This window comes from Kryptolebias marmoratus, linkage group LG20, assembly GCF_001649575.2.
Source record: "Kryptolebias marmoratus isolate JLee-2015 linkage group LG20, ASM164957v2, whole genome shotgun sequence".
Taxonomy (NCBI): Eukaryota; Metazoa; Chordata; class Actinopteri; order Cyprinodontiformes; family Rivulidae; genus Kryptolebias; species Kryptolebias marmoratus.
In genome coordinates, this window is record NC_051449.1 from 3,892,767 (window position 1) to 3,906,989 (window position 14,223).

General features: G+C 41.8%; 2 protein-coding genes across 2 annotated transcripts; one reads left to right on the forward strand and one right to left on the reverse strand.

Moving 5' to 3' along the window:
* Positions 1–1,319: 1,319 nt before the first annotated feature.
* pex19 (peroxisomal biogenesis factor 19) lies at positions 1,320–5,218 on the reverse strand. Its single transcript, XM_017410839.3, has 8 exons — positions 5,122–5,218; positions 4,594–4,679; positions 3,352–3,514; positions 3,174–3,259; positions 2,910–3,083; positions 2,655–2,825; positions 2,125–2,169; positions 1,320–2,040 (listed from the first exon to the last, which is right to left on the reverse strand). Exons 1-8 carry the CDS (start codon positions 5,186–5,188, stop codon positions 1,954–1,956), a joined length of 879 nt encoding a protein of 292 aa, XP_017266328.1. The 5' UTR covers positions 5,189–5,218; the 3' UTR covers positions 1,320–1,953.
* A 1,420-nt stretch (positions 5,219–6,638) lies between these two features.
* Positions 6,639–13,478, forward strand: si:dkeyp-66d1.7 (myeloid-associated differentiation marker homolog). The gene is made up of 2 exons (XM_017410833.3): positions 6,639–6,773; positions 10,927–13,478. The coding sequence occupies exon 2, from the start codon at positions 11,002–11,004 to the stop codon at positions 11,875–11,877; it is 876 nt and encodes a 291-aa protein (XP_017266322.1). The 5' UTR covers positions 6,639–6,773; positions 10,927–11,001; the 3' UTR covers positions 11,878–13,478.
* Positions 13,479–14,223: the final 745 nt, after the last annotated feature.

The window sequence follows — 14,223 nt, forward strand, 5'->3', positions numbered from 1 at the left end:
AAAATATGTGATTTAAACAAAAAGTTAATCAAGACCAAAGTTGTTGCAAGAGAAATGTATCTTTTGGAATGACAAGTTTAGAGTTTTGTCCTCAAAATGATCTGGAAAGGACTGTCCAGGATGAACTGAAACAATTTTGAGCAAAAAGTTTGTCCAACACCCCACAACACGTACAGTACCTGCTCTCATAAGCAGCTACAGAAAACCTCTGATAGGATTGCTGTTGCTAAATCTTCAAGAATTCAAGTTTTTTGTTTCCTCAGTGTCTGCTGAGTGATTACTGGAAGTGTTTAAGAAAACACAAAAGTAACAACAGGCTCAGTTTTATTGCTTTAATGTGATTGTGTTTGTCTGGAACTGTGATTTGGATGAAAATGAGACCAAAGTTTATGATAATAAACTTATAAATGCTGATAAAGGCATCACCATCTTTTTTACTTGCATGTGCATATAACTGTTTATAGTTCTGTAAAACAGTCTCTGTTACTAATTCAATCTATATTTATGCAGCACATTTTACAAGATGTTCACTTATCACATGAATCTTAAGCAAATGGATGTGCACGATTTACATTTTTAATCAGCCACTAGCACTAATGTAGAAGCAATAATGACAAATAATCCACAAGACAACTTTCATTATATCAATCAATGTTTTAATTAGTATATTTACAAAATAAAGTAGTGCTAAATTACAAGTTTTCTTTATTTTTCCCGGTGCTGTGGGTTTCCATCGGCCTCGAGAGCTGATTGGTTTGAACTCCCACCCTGTGATGAACCCTCCACAGCTGATAAATCTGATATCTTTTCAGTGCATAGCTAAATCCTTTGACAGAACCCTTTCATTGTGCGGTAACCGATGGGCTGATGGTCGGGTCACTTCTGGACCGCTCTCTCTATTGTAACGGAGAGAAACTTTTGTCTGCAGGCAACAGCAGCTGATAAAAACCTGGTTGCTGGAGTAAACAAACCCAGCGACCAGAGCCAGAAAGTGCTCACATCAAACTCTGCCTCTCACTTTTTCTGGAAAGAGCACAATAAACTTCTAAAAAGGACATGTGCTCCCGTCCTTTCAAATGATTATTTTCACTCTGAAATCCCACTCGGGGTGTTTGTCTCTTCCTGCAGGGAGTCCACGCCAAAACAAACCATCACTGCACTTTACAAACACTGGGAATCACACAGGAAGCACTTTGCACAGTAAAACACTAATGATCACTGTAAGCACAGCAAAGGCATCCAGGAATCAGGTCTACCACTTCAAATCAATATGAGGGAATAACGAGGAAGGAATGAATAAAGGTGCTGAAAACCATTCATGAGGAGTTTCACTTTGTTATCTTTTAATTTATTAAATAATTAGAAAAGGTGAGCTTACTTGTTTCCAGTTTCTTTGCAGGTTAATAATTTGCTCATTAATTTAATCTTTCACAAATTTTAGGCTTCATTAAATGCAAAAAAAAAAACCAATGACCATGTTGGCGATTGTTCAGATTCACATCATGTTAAAACTATATTCTGGATTGTTTATCTGAACTACATATTCTTCAATTTATAAGAGCTATAAAATTACTTAAAGTCTGTATGAAAAGGCACCGTTTAAACCTGTGAGGTGGCTTGACAGAGTTTACCATGAGGCTAAACAGTAGATAAAATCAACGAGGACAACAGCAGCGGGTCATTTCTTCTAAAAATTCTGTTAAAATTAACTGCGGAGGAGCTGCAGCTGCTGGCGTTTTTATTGCAACATGGTTTTAGATCAAGTAAAGTGTGTTTGCTTTTGGTTTCCGTGGGTCCTCCTGATGGTTCTACACACCTTCTTGGACAGCGTCTGCGGTTTGGCTACACTCCTGCCTGACGTGGGCTTCACACTCGGTCATCCCTCCCTGTTGCTAAAAGACACAGAGTGATTGTTTGGCTCCAGATCTTCTGACGGACCACAACACCACCTCATCACATGACGGAGCACTGCTCTGCTGGTCCGGCTCCGGCCACTCCGGGTAGATTCAGGGACTCCATGTCGAAGTTGAAGCCAGGAGGCTGAAGGGAAAGGAGAGGAAATGTACAGAACTGTAGAAACTGCTGAAGACACCAGACATGAGCAGAAGCTGTGCTGCAACTTACTGTATCTCCTGCCAACTCCTTAGGTGGCTGACCCAAGTCCTGCAGCTGTAACGTAAAGAAATTCAATTAATAATCTGTTTTAGTTTTTAACATCTTTAATATTTACATTTCAAACAAACCTTCCAGTTCATTCAATTTCTCAACACTAATTCTACCCTTTTCAACCCAAAGTCCCTAATCGATCAACCAAGCTTGTCACAAAAACTGCTTAAAAATGCCTGTAGCTCACTCGTCCTAAACACTCATATTCAGTGGGATGGCGACAATAAATTCACCCATTTTCCCCCAGTTTTGGTCTCCAACAACCGCAGTCCAGTGAGATCCTCTCTTTAACCATTTTAATCTGACATGAGCAGGACTGTGAGCGGCACTAAAGCAGCTATAAGTTGGTTCTTAAAGTCCAAGTCTGTGATGTAAAATAAAACGAAAAGCACCAGCAGCAGTGAGAGGTTTCTCATGTTTCAGACTCAGAGCAGAAAGGGAGAAATATGCTTCCTAAAATACATAATCAGCTACTCATCTATGTGTACCTTTTGCATCAGGTCCATGATGCTCTCAAAGGTTTTCTCTTTATCTTCGGCTCCCTCTTCCTCTCTTTCAAACAGCCTACAGATCTCTCCCATGATTTTAGCCTGCTGCTCGTAGCGCTGGTAGTCCTGAGGGCTGAGGCTCGGCTTATTGGCTTCCAGCCACTCCGGGTACTGGGAAGGTGAGCAAAAATGTTCCTGTAAGTGTTAAAAGAAACACCGGAGAGTAATGTGCCTTTCGTTTGGACAGAGGCAGACCTTGGTGGTGATCTCCTTGAGAGATGGATAGAGCACTTCTTTAGAGAGAAGATTCTGCATGATGGACTGCATGATGGGCAGGATGTTTCCATCTTCACCTCCTCCTTCCCCACCTTCATCCAACCCCAGGCCCTCCAGAGCTTTCACCAAGTCGTCTCCAGCTAGTCCCGAGGACTGAAAGAAAATGGCACACAAAGACTGTAAATTATGTCTTAATGCTACCTAATGGTCTCAGAATAATTCTCTCTTTCTGACTTGACACACCTGCAGGTTGTCTGCATTCTTGGCAAGGCCACGGAGAGTTTCTTTAAGACAGGAGGTGAACTCTTGCTGGGAGGCAGTATCAGTGCCTGTCGAAAATACACAGAAAGCATGAAAAGGTACTGGAAAAACAAAGGATGGGGATAAATCTTAAAAGCTGTAAAGAAAAGACAAGTCTTACCAACTTTGCCTGCAGCCTCGGACAGCTTCTGGAAGTGCTGCAGCAGCTCTGGCTCCTCCTGAGCCAGCTCCGTCATGGCCTTCTCCCACTCCTCCTTGGCCTGGGTGGCCATGTCTCCCTCGAAGAGAGTCTCGAAAAGTTTGCAGTCCTCGAGCAGAGGGGGCTACGAAAATCACAAGTCTTTTAACTACTGGTTTTTATTATTTTGTAAGTCACAAAACAGTGCGACCAAACATAGCACTAAAGGGAAAAAGTAGAGCAGATATACCAAAAAAATTTTGATTAAATAACATTTCTGCACTTGAACTTTATGCAATTTGCCATCTTGGACTAAACATAATGGAGATTTAATAAGTTCAACCTGACTGTTTTGCCTTACAGGAAAATTTTATTTAAATTTAAACGACAACACTTTGGTCTGTTTTCTTCACTGTGAAAGTCAGTCGACACTCAAGGTTTTTTTAAAAAGGGGAAAATAAGTAAAAAACAAATTTATTTTATTTTTATAGCACATTTTAAAACAACTGCCACTGGCCAAAGTGCTGCACACAAAACAATAAATAATACCAAACACAAGAGACTATAAAAACAAACAAAAATAAAGATATAAGACATAATATAAAACCATGAAAAATGATGCAAAAGTGTCAGTTCTTAGGCTGTATTAAAGCTGTGAGTAAAAATATGTTTTAGGATGAAACATCAAGAGCTGAAGCCTGGATCTGAGGACAACTAAAGACCTGATCACCTCTGTGGACCAGCCGGGACCTGAGGACAACTAAAGACCTGATCACCTCTGTGGACCAGCCGGGACCTGAGGACAACTAAAGACCTGATCACCTCTGTGGACCAGCCTGGACCTAAAGACAAATAAAGACCTGATCACCTCTGTGGACCAGCCTGGACCTAAAGACAAATAAAGACCTGATCACCTCTGTGGACCAGCCTGGACCTAAAGACAAATAAAGACCTGATCACCTCTGTGGATCACTTGTTCATTAAAGGGTAAAAACAATCTGACTTTAGATAAAAGCCTAAATTAAAAAAAATATATCTACTATAGAACTAATCTGTTACTAAAGGTTAAATTTTAAATCACATATCACTCCCAAAATGATTTATGTGAGATTTTAGAGACAGCTCCAGGGTTCCCAGGATCTGTAGAAGCTCCGTGGTGTCCTCTGAGACCAAAAACACTAAATAAAACTAAAATAAAAGAGTCAACTTTAATGGTAAACAGACCTCTGCACCGCCGCTGGCTGAAGATAAAGCTGCAGCAGCTTCAGGGGCTGGAGGCGCAGGAGCTTTGTCAAAATCATCCAATGCACCTGAAATAAAAACAATCCATCAGAACCAGTTAGCTGTACTTTGTGTTATCCTCACCACGGCTGATTGATTGTAGTCGTGAGGTATTTTATCTGGGGCTGTTGTCGCATAAACTATTAGCTACAACCAAAAAAAACTGGAAGCAAGAAGTCTCGCGAATAAATAAACACACGACATACAGAAAGTAAACAATACAAGCCTGCTGGGTGGCATACAGACCCCCATCCGGGGCTTACCTGATACCATTAAGTGTAACTAAAAGACAACTTGTCTGCTTTATTTGGTGTTTTTAAAGCCGCCATGATGACCGGCTGCTCCAACTGTCAGCAGCTGAGCGCCCGAGCTCCTGACGCGGGCAGCCGGACCGACCCGAGTCCCGGCGACAACTCACAACCGAACAAACACCACTAAATATGCCAGGATGAGCTCGGCGTCCACACTCACTGTCCAATAATTCGTCCAGTTCAGCATCGTGTCCGCCGGACGACTCTCCTCCTGCTCCTGACGCCATGTTGTGCAAACTGCAGTGAGCGCGCGGCCCCGAAAAGTGACGTTTTACGACAAGTAAAACGTCACAACTGTCGTAACGAGGGGTATCTGCCGCCACCTGGTGGACGTTATTGGGTATTACACAAAGGTAATAACAAGCACTTGTTGCTTTAAATCTTGTTTATTTATTTTAGGCGCTATTTATCTCCACTTTGGCTAATTCATAAATGTTTTAAAATGACTCAAATTAACTAGCACGAACTAAAACAAACAATCGGTAATACTGTAAAAACATACATGTTCAGTCATAAGAATTGCCTTCTGCAGCTGTAACTTCTTTTTATTGTTCATACAAGAAAATAAAATGTCACAGATGTCACAAACCAAGATTTCAGTGATGTAGGTGTGGTTGCTTTGTACAAAGTGTAGCTAAAAGCTAAATAGAGCAAAATGGTAGCTAAATGAAAAATGGAAGCTAAAAGGAGCAAAAGTTTAAGTAAAACTAAAAGTATCAGAATGGTAGCCAAAATGTGAAGGTAATAAAATGGTAACATAAGGCTAAAAGGAGCAAAATGGTAGCTAGAAGCCAAATATAGGAAAGGGGTAGCTAAAAAGAGCAAAAGGCTGGGTAAAAACTAAAAGTAGCAGATTTGTTGCACAAAGCTAGAAGTAGCAGAAAGGTAGCTACAAATAGCAAAAGGCTAGCTGAAGCTAAAAGCAGCAGAATGATAGCTTAAAGCTAAAAGTAGCTTGAGAAAACAAAAATAACAGTGAGTACCATGGAGCAGATTTAAAAGAAAACAGTATTTTAAAGGAAATTAAGAGATCTGAGTGTATTTCTAAAGGGTGGAAATTTACAAATAAAGTTAAATATTTTGAAAAGTATAAACATTACAGCCCAAACTCCCAGAATGCCTTTCTTCAGACTTGCTGGTTTGGATGTAAGAAACTTTGTAAAGATTTATAAGCATGTTTTTGTGTCGACATGTTTCCTGTTCCTTCGGTCAGGAAGCGCATCAGTTTCAAACTATCTGTAAATAAATCCGGTTGCCGGGGGCAACCAACTCTGTTGTCTGTTGCTAGGCAACGCACACAAACAAACTCAAAATGTGATGATTTGGGGTGCTGAGAGTTTGGCTTGTTGTCATGCTGTTTTGGAGGACATTTTTATTAGATTCACCGGGGCTTTCTGAAATCAATAAAGGCATTTGCTGTTGTCTTAACAAATTGATTTTTTTAAGCTTCACAATAATAAATACAACAATTATTCAGTTTTTATGCAGATAGAGCTTCTATGAACAGTTTATTAAAGCCCCTTGGACCTAAAACAGCCAGCTTATATGTCTCTTTTTGTGCAGCCAGGCGGTGCAAACAGAGAAATTATGCAGGAGGGAATTTTCTGCCGTGTGGGTGGAGGCAGGAGGAGGAGGAGCGGCTCAGACAGATGTGAATAACGGTGCAGATCTTCCATGCCTAATTTGGTTTTCTGGGCGGGGAGCTGCTCCTCGGGGCTGCTGGTAAATCCACACAGAAAGGGTTGAAAACTTACAATCTGCATCAGTCTGCCCCGGGTTGTTCTGCAGAACCGAGAACTGCCGTCAGAAAAGGTAAGAAGCCTCAGGGTTAAACTGAACCATTACATGCGTTTCTGAGGTAAATCAAAGTGAGTTTACAGACAGGAAAGCTGCTTTTCATTCAACTTGTTGCAGCATTTTTACATCCTTCCTCAGAAGAACCAAACATGTCAGCTTCTAGGCTGTATTTGTGTGTAAAATATATGAAAATTTAAAGTAAAATTTTTGTTAACTTTCATTATAACTCCAGCATTGCAACAAAAAAGGCAGAAACTAATTGCTCTAATTTTGAAGATGCTTCAAAAGTTCAGTAACTTTTGTGTTTTAAACATTTATTTTAAAGCTTAATTTAACATATTTCTTTTTGTCATAACCGTTTGTTGTTTGTGTCAGCTTGTGTTTATGTCGTGTGGGGTGGGAGCAGGGTGTGGCAGCCTGACGGGCTCCGAAGTGATTGATTTTTACTCAAATAGGTCTGTGTTAGAGGCATTAACTCTTCAGCAAAACGCAGCCTGGTTTTTAAAATAAATAAAATCAAATAAAAGCAGGAATCAGCAATAACTCACCGAATCTTGACTTTCTTTGGAGCGTTTAGCCAAAAAAAGCTGTAAATATATTCTAAATGTAATGTTCAGCATTGCTGATGGACCTTTTTAAAGGTTGGTTTTAGTCTCGCCCAGCTTTTCCAAATCCAAAAAGTGCAGTTTAATATCTAATGCCTCAAATGGAGGAGTGTTGTATTTTCTCTTGCATTCAGATGCAGAATATGTTTTTTATTAGATGCTGAAACATTATTTAGCAAAGAAATCCAGTTGTAGTAAATAAAAATACAAACTTAATAACAAATTTCTGTTTTACGCAAGACAAAACTCAGCAGCAAACGTGTTTTTAAAAGCTGTTTTTAATGTATGAACGATGAAATGTGTGTTTTTAATGGTTTGTGTGTGTGGTGGGAGCAGGGTGTGGCAGGCGGCACACCCACCTTCAGTGTCGATGAACTTTTCCAGAAGCCTGAAACAACAGCTGGAACATCACCTGGGACATGCTCTTATTTTGCCTTTTGGCTGTTCCACAAAGGCCCCGAAGGATCCTTGCATCAAATTAAATTTTACTGAGTTCACTGTTGGTTAGGTGTCGCAGGTCAGCTTCATCCAACAAGTCAGATTTCTTTTTCTTTTTTGTGTCTAAATCCTGTTTTAGATAGTTTTCTATGCAAAGTGATGACACTGCTTTCACCCTAACATGCCAGCATTGAGCTGCAGCAGAGCTCGTCTTGTGCTTCGACCCGTGGTTCTGCTGTAACCCGATTAGAGGTGAAATTGAGGGACTGATGTTGTGTCACGGCAACCAAACAAATACATGACCTCCCTGCCTGAGATAAACATTTGTTTCCTGAACAGAAGTCGCAGCACATATGGTCACATCCTGTTTCAATGTGTGAACTTATTATCGTCACCTCTGCTATTTAAGGAGGGAGTCCCCTTTGTGTGAGGCTTTCCATAAAAAAAAAACACTTTTTCCACACCTCTCTTTTTCCTCTTGTGGTTATTTCTTTCCTGACTAGATGCCATAAGCAGCAGGGCACTGGTTGTGGCAGCAGTGGGGGTTTATTTTTTCCAGCGTGACCTTCCGTGTACGAAGCATAACTGGTGCCCCAATTTTCAAGCTGCAAAGGGAGCATTAAGGGAGAAGGAGGGAAAATGGGTGGAAAATGAAGGAGCAGCACGGTAATACAATAAGGAGGGAAAAACTTGACAAAGTCACCAGTTGTTCAGCAGCCGCCAGACTGCAGCACATCTGGAACACATCAGCGAGCTGGAAAGTCTTACAAGAAATCATGGGGGAGGTGGGGAGAGAAAGGAAGAGTGGTGAAAGAGAAGAGGCCAGCGTTGACTCACTCCGCTGCTATTCCACTCCATCACTGCACTTGTGTCCCTCTGGGGCCGAGGCGCAGGGCTTCCCCCGTGTCCCTCCCTCCAACACACCCCTCCCCACCTCCTCAGACACCCGGCTCGGGCTCAAGAGGCTTTTTTGCCATCTTTTAGCCGAGCTTTCTGCCTCTGCAGCCTTGAGCTTTTCCACTGGTGTCGAATAGGACTAATATAAACAGGTCTTTTCTCCTTGTTTATAACTGTCTCTCCGTGTAAACCAGGAACTGGGAATGCAGAGCTTGTGGAGCCAAGTGGACGAGGGGTGTCGGAGGGGAACAGCCAGTGTGCTTGTTAACTCTTTCTGTAGCCTAAAATCCTCCAGAACGATTAAATTAATGAACATAAGCGTAGAATAGAAGGCGGTGCTTTTTATCCTAAACAACTTTTAGAAACTTAAAGGTCTGACGTTCCTCGAAGGAATGCATAACAAAGTTTAAACTAAGATCATCTAATGCAGCGATCCTTTCTTAATCATCAAATTATCTCACGATCCCCTCACTAGACCCACAGAGGGGTCCAGACTCCAGTTCTGGGAACCCCTGGACTAAACCCCGGGTACGGGTATTTCATGATTCAGAATAGTTGATGCAGCTGGGAATCAACAAGGCCAGGGACCCTCCCTCATGGCACCCAACCTCGACAGTCCTTCTTGCAGGTGGTGGGCCCGGGTGGAGGTGGCAACCAGCTTCTTTTTTGGGCTTGGACCGGCCGAAGCTAAACCACCAGCCGCTCCCCGTAAGCTCCCCCCAGGCCTGGATCCTGGACCCATCAACTGAGGTACTCAAACCCCTCCAACACGTTAAGGTGGCGCTGATCCTTCTCGAAAGGAATCAGTTGAGGTAGTTTGGGCATCTGATCAGGATGCCTCCTTGACGCCTCCTTTTGGAGGATATTTGGGTATTTCCCAATGAGAAGACACCTCGGGGCAGATCCAGAATTCTCTGGAGGGATTCTGAATCTTCTCTGGTCTGGGAACGCCTTGTGATCCCTCAGGTGGAGCTGGAGCTTGTCGTTGGGTTTCCCTCCTGGACCTGCTGCCTCCACGACCCGACCACAAATAAGCGGTGGAAGATGGATGGATGGATGATTCAGAACAAAACACCAAAAAGCAATTTATTACCTGCTGCCCAAGGCAAACGCAGAGTGGTAATGTTTTTGTTTGTGTCTGAGTGTGTGTGCTTGTCTGTACCGTTAGCAAAATATCTCATGAACCACGGCAAACCAAACTTTAAAAATGGCTCCAACCCAGTCAGTTTTACAGATACTGAGCTAAAGTTTGATGTGGTCGTGGCTGATTATCAGCCCAAATACATACTTTCAGCAGAACGCAATGAGAAATATCTTTCCTTTAAACCTTAGCATTAACTGTTGGAGTCAACCCTGCCTGTCTGTTAGCAAAATAACTCATGTATGACTGGCTGTACATCTCCAACTGACTATTTTTTATAGACAACCAAATTCAAGATGCTAATAAGCCAATAGAGCTTAGCTTACACAGAAATGGCTGCAGCACAGTGAATTTTACAACTATTGAGCTAAAATTTGTGTTAACACATCACAGTGTCGCAAGAGATTGTGCAAAATGTTAATTTCAAGGTTTGATCGACATGAGGTTAGTCTAAAACACAGCCGTGAAAGCGGTGGGTGATATTTGTTACTTCAAGGAACGCTTTTCCTTTCATTAATGTACAATTCCGCTCTTTTCTGGAGCTCGAACTCGGGTCTAGACTTTCAGCTGCACTCTGCATGCTCCAGAGGCCATTAGCTGCCTGAGAGTGGGAGCGGAACAAATGATGAGGGCCATGTTTAGAACACGATGACAGATACAATGTGGGGTCGGTGGAAGTTATGGCGCCTCTCCCATCGCCGAGCATGGCGGGGAGAGGGCCTCATCGTGGAAGAATGTCAGAGCGAAGCACTTGGTGCGGGAACGCCGTCAAGTTCTCGGTTCCTTAACCTCCCTGGAGGAAAAAGTGAGAGCGTGTTCTCCAGCTGATTTGACCAGATGTAAATCTGCTGTGACCGTTGTGACCACAGTGAAGTCATTATTTGTGGTTCTGAATTGTGTTTTCGTGCCCTGAGTTGTTGTGTCTGCTATTCATGAAACACAAAAGAAACATTGTGCTTCTGAGAAATGTAGGAGGATGGAAGTTTGCCTGCAAAGCTGAAAGCTTTCAGACTCACATGGTTACAGCTTGTGCTTCTTCAAGAATGCTTTAAAACAGCTGATTTTTGTTTTGTCTCTTTTCTTACAGCTTGCCCCGCCTGAGTGGCTGATGGTAAAAGTCTGAGGAAGGAAACTTGTCTCATCTTTTGTAACAAATCTCATCATGGCTATTGTCCTGAAGTCCACCCCTCTGCTATGGACACGGTTGGCCGCCCTGGCCTGCTCCTGCGTGGCCTTCTCTATGGCTGTGCACGGTGCCAGAATCCAATTCAGAACTGGGGACTTTTGCATCTTCTGCTGGGCCTTTAGCTTTGCCGGTACTCTGCTCGTCCTCCTGGTGGAGCTTTTCGGCCTGCAGACCAAAGCCCCCGTCTCCTGGAAGAACTTCCCCATCACCTTCGCCTGCTATGCCGCCCTCCTCTGCCTGTCAGCCTCCATCATCTTCCCGCTTTATTTCCTCGACGTCTCCGGAGCCCAAAGTGAGATCCGCAACTACCGCATCGTGTCCACCGTTTTCTCCTGCCTGGCCACCATTGCCTACATGAGTGAGGTGAGCATCACCAAGGCTAGTCCGGGCGAGATCACCGGCTACATGGCCACAGCTCCCGGGCTGCTGAAGGTCTTTGAGACCTTCTTGGCCTGCATCATCTTCGTCTTCATCAGCGAACTGTACGAGCGCCACGATGCGCTCAAGTACTGCATGTCCGTCTACTGCATCTGCTTCATCTTGTCAGCGATCATCATCCTGCTCTGCATCGGCGAGTGCACCGGCTTCCTCCCCTTCCCGTTCGCCCGCTTCCTGTCGGCCTACGCCCTGCTCGCTGTTGTCCTCTATCTGTCAGCGACCATCATCTGGCCGATCTACAACTTTGACCCCAAGCATGGAGGTTCAAAAACCAGGCACTCCGGCTGCAGCTCGAGGGGGGAACTGTGTCAGTGGGACAAGGCCATGGTGGTGGCCGTGCTCACCGCAGTCAACTTCATCCTCTACCTGGCCGACCTCATCTACTCCACCCGCCTGGTGTTTGTCAGCGCTTGAGGGTCGGAGGAAGGAGGCGGGCGGGCAGTGTGCTCCAAAGGAAATTGAATTTGGCCACATGATTCAAGGCTGTAAAACTGCTGTCAAACATACTGCTGCAAGCAAATGCGAGTCTCTTCACTAACCCAGTCGGTTGCGGAACAAAACAAAACGAGACACAACACACACTAAGTCCTAAATGGTTGACAGGAAATGTATTCAGGGTGTTTTAGAAGCAGAAAGATGGTTTTCTGAAGAGAAAACTGATTCGATCGTCTGGTTAAAAACCCAAATCATGTGCTCTTTTTGGTCACAGGTTAATGTTTCTTTGCCTCTACAGACAGGCCAAATTTTATTTTGTTGAAGTATACTGCGTTGCTGAAGATCTCAGAGGGAAATGAAGAAGAAAACAGTGAGGTTAAAGTTGATGGCTTAGTGTTTATGAACAAACATATTTCCCCTAAAAGCTTTTTGTTTTTACTTCTTTCAATGACCCGAACAGACATTTATCTCCACTGTAAGAAAATATTTTGAGATTGTTGGACCCTGTCGACAAATAAACACAGCAGATAAATACCTTTTGGATTATTTTACTACTGTTTAACATCTGAGTTGTGAAAAGGTAGGAACAGTTCATATCTTACCTGTTGTAGATAACTTTTTAAGCAACTTCAGTTTGTGGAAAAAGGGTTTAATTTGGACCAAGACGGAAGTGGATTAAAGTTGCCTCAGAACTTCTCCAAGTTTCTCATGGGTTTATGTGAATATTATTTTATAACACTGACATCAGTGATTTTAAATTTAGGCTGAAAACTTATCATTTTTTACTGGCTTTTAGTTCTAGTTAAGTCAATCAATCAGATTTTTATTTTATTTTACTTTTTATTGGTTGTACAATGCTAGTTTATTTTAATTATCTAAAATTATTTTTAGTTTTATGTGTATTTTATTGTATTTTAGATCACCTGCAATGCTTTTTATGTTTTAATTTTTTACAGAACTTCGATCGACAATGGTTGATTTTAAATGTGTTGCAGAAATAAACTTTAATTGATTGATTTTAAACTTGTTACAACAGCTTAGATTTATCAACCTTTACGTGGGTGTTTACATACGCAGGCAGCAGCAGCTATCTGTAGCACCTTCCAGCAGAAATATCAAGCTATTTCTGCCTAAATAAGCAGCTGAAACTGACGGCGAAGCAAAGTTTTATAAAACTGCGTTCTCCCGAAACGCTACGAATGTTTTAGATTGGAGCTTTTTTGAGACAGCAGCACTTTGGTTTTGGCCTCGAGCCGTTCAAAGAGTTCTCTGCAACAGGTAAGATGTTAATTGTTTACAACCTTTCCACAGAACCCCACTTTAAAGGATCTGAACCGTTGCTTTAACTCACGTTATTATAGAAAACAGAAAATTATCTCTCATAAAGGAGGTTAGCTGATTTGTTACAGTAAACCTGAGGTGAAAAAACCACAACAAAATTTCACAAAACGCAAAAAACATATGAGAAGAATCCAAATAGTTACAAGATTTAATCACAATAATGAACCAAAAAAAATGAGAAAACAGCTGAAAATATTGTAACAACACAACATTTCATACATCAACAAAAATAAGCAAAATATTTAAAATAGTATTTGAAGGAAAAACAACAAAATATAACAGAACAACAACCTTTTAAAGATTTGACATATGAACATAAAATATTAAAAACACTGAAAATACAAACTTTATCTGAAATGTGATTTCTTTGTTTTTATTATGTTTTGTTTTATTCTTTCTTGTTTCTAAAATCTAAAATTAAGGGTTTTCAGAAATATTGTGGGGTTTGTATTTTGTTGTTTTTATCCAAACCTTATTGTGTTTCACGCCTCAGGACTCCTGTTTTCTAAATTTCTGGTTTCCACCGAGGAACCGGGCCAACCCTCAAACCGGTGTGAGTAAACAGTCTGCCACGACAAATGACGGAAAAAAGAAAACAACTGAAGGCTTATCTTTGTTTTATATTTGTATCATGCATGTCAGCATGTCAGTCAGATGTTAGATATTTCATCATTTAAACTGTCAACAAACATAAGAACATATATTAGATGTATGAAATCAAAGCGAAGTCATTAATCAAGACTTTAAAGTTTACATTTTTTAAGGATTTTATGTATTGCGAGTCTCAGAACTTAACAGTGACGCTCGATGGATTCAACATTTCTTCCTACAGCTTCAAGAGTCGATCCAGTTGATGATTTAAAACTCAAATTGATGCTAAATTAGTTTACTTGCTGTTAACATGAATGCTCGGCTGCCTTTCGCTCCTGTTATAAATGCATTGCAAGCTTCAATCAATGAAAAATATACATGTAGTAAAAAATA

Bases quoted from the DNA above. Each gene is read 5' to 3' on its own strand.
- pex19 (XM_017410839.3), bottom strand. From the start codon at position 5,188: ATGGCGTCAGGAGCAGGAGGAGAGTCGTCCGGCGGACACGATGCTGAA. The intron at 3,260-3,351 runs GTAAGACTTGTC...TATTTTCGACAG, and splicing joins CGAGGCTGCAGGCAAAGTTG to GCACTGATACTGCCTCCCAG. The intron at 2,041-2,124 runs GTAAGTTGCAGC...CTTTCCCTTCAG, and splicing joins AGGAGTTGGCAGGAGATACA to CCTCCTGGCTTCAACTTCGA.
- si:dkeyp-66d1.7 (XM_017410833.3), top strand. From the start codon at position 11,002: ATGGCTATTGTCCTGAAGTCCACCCCTCTGCTATGGACACGGTTGGCC.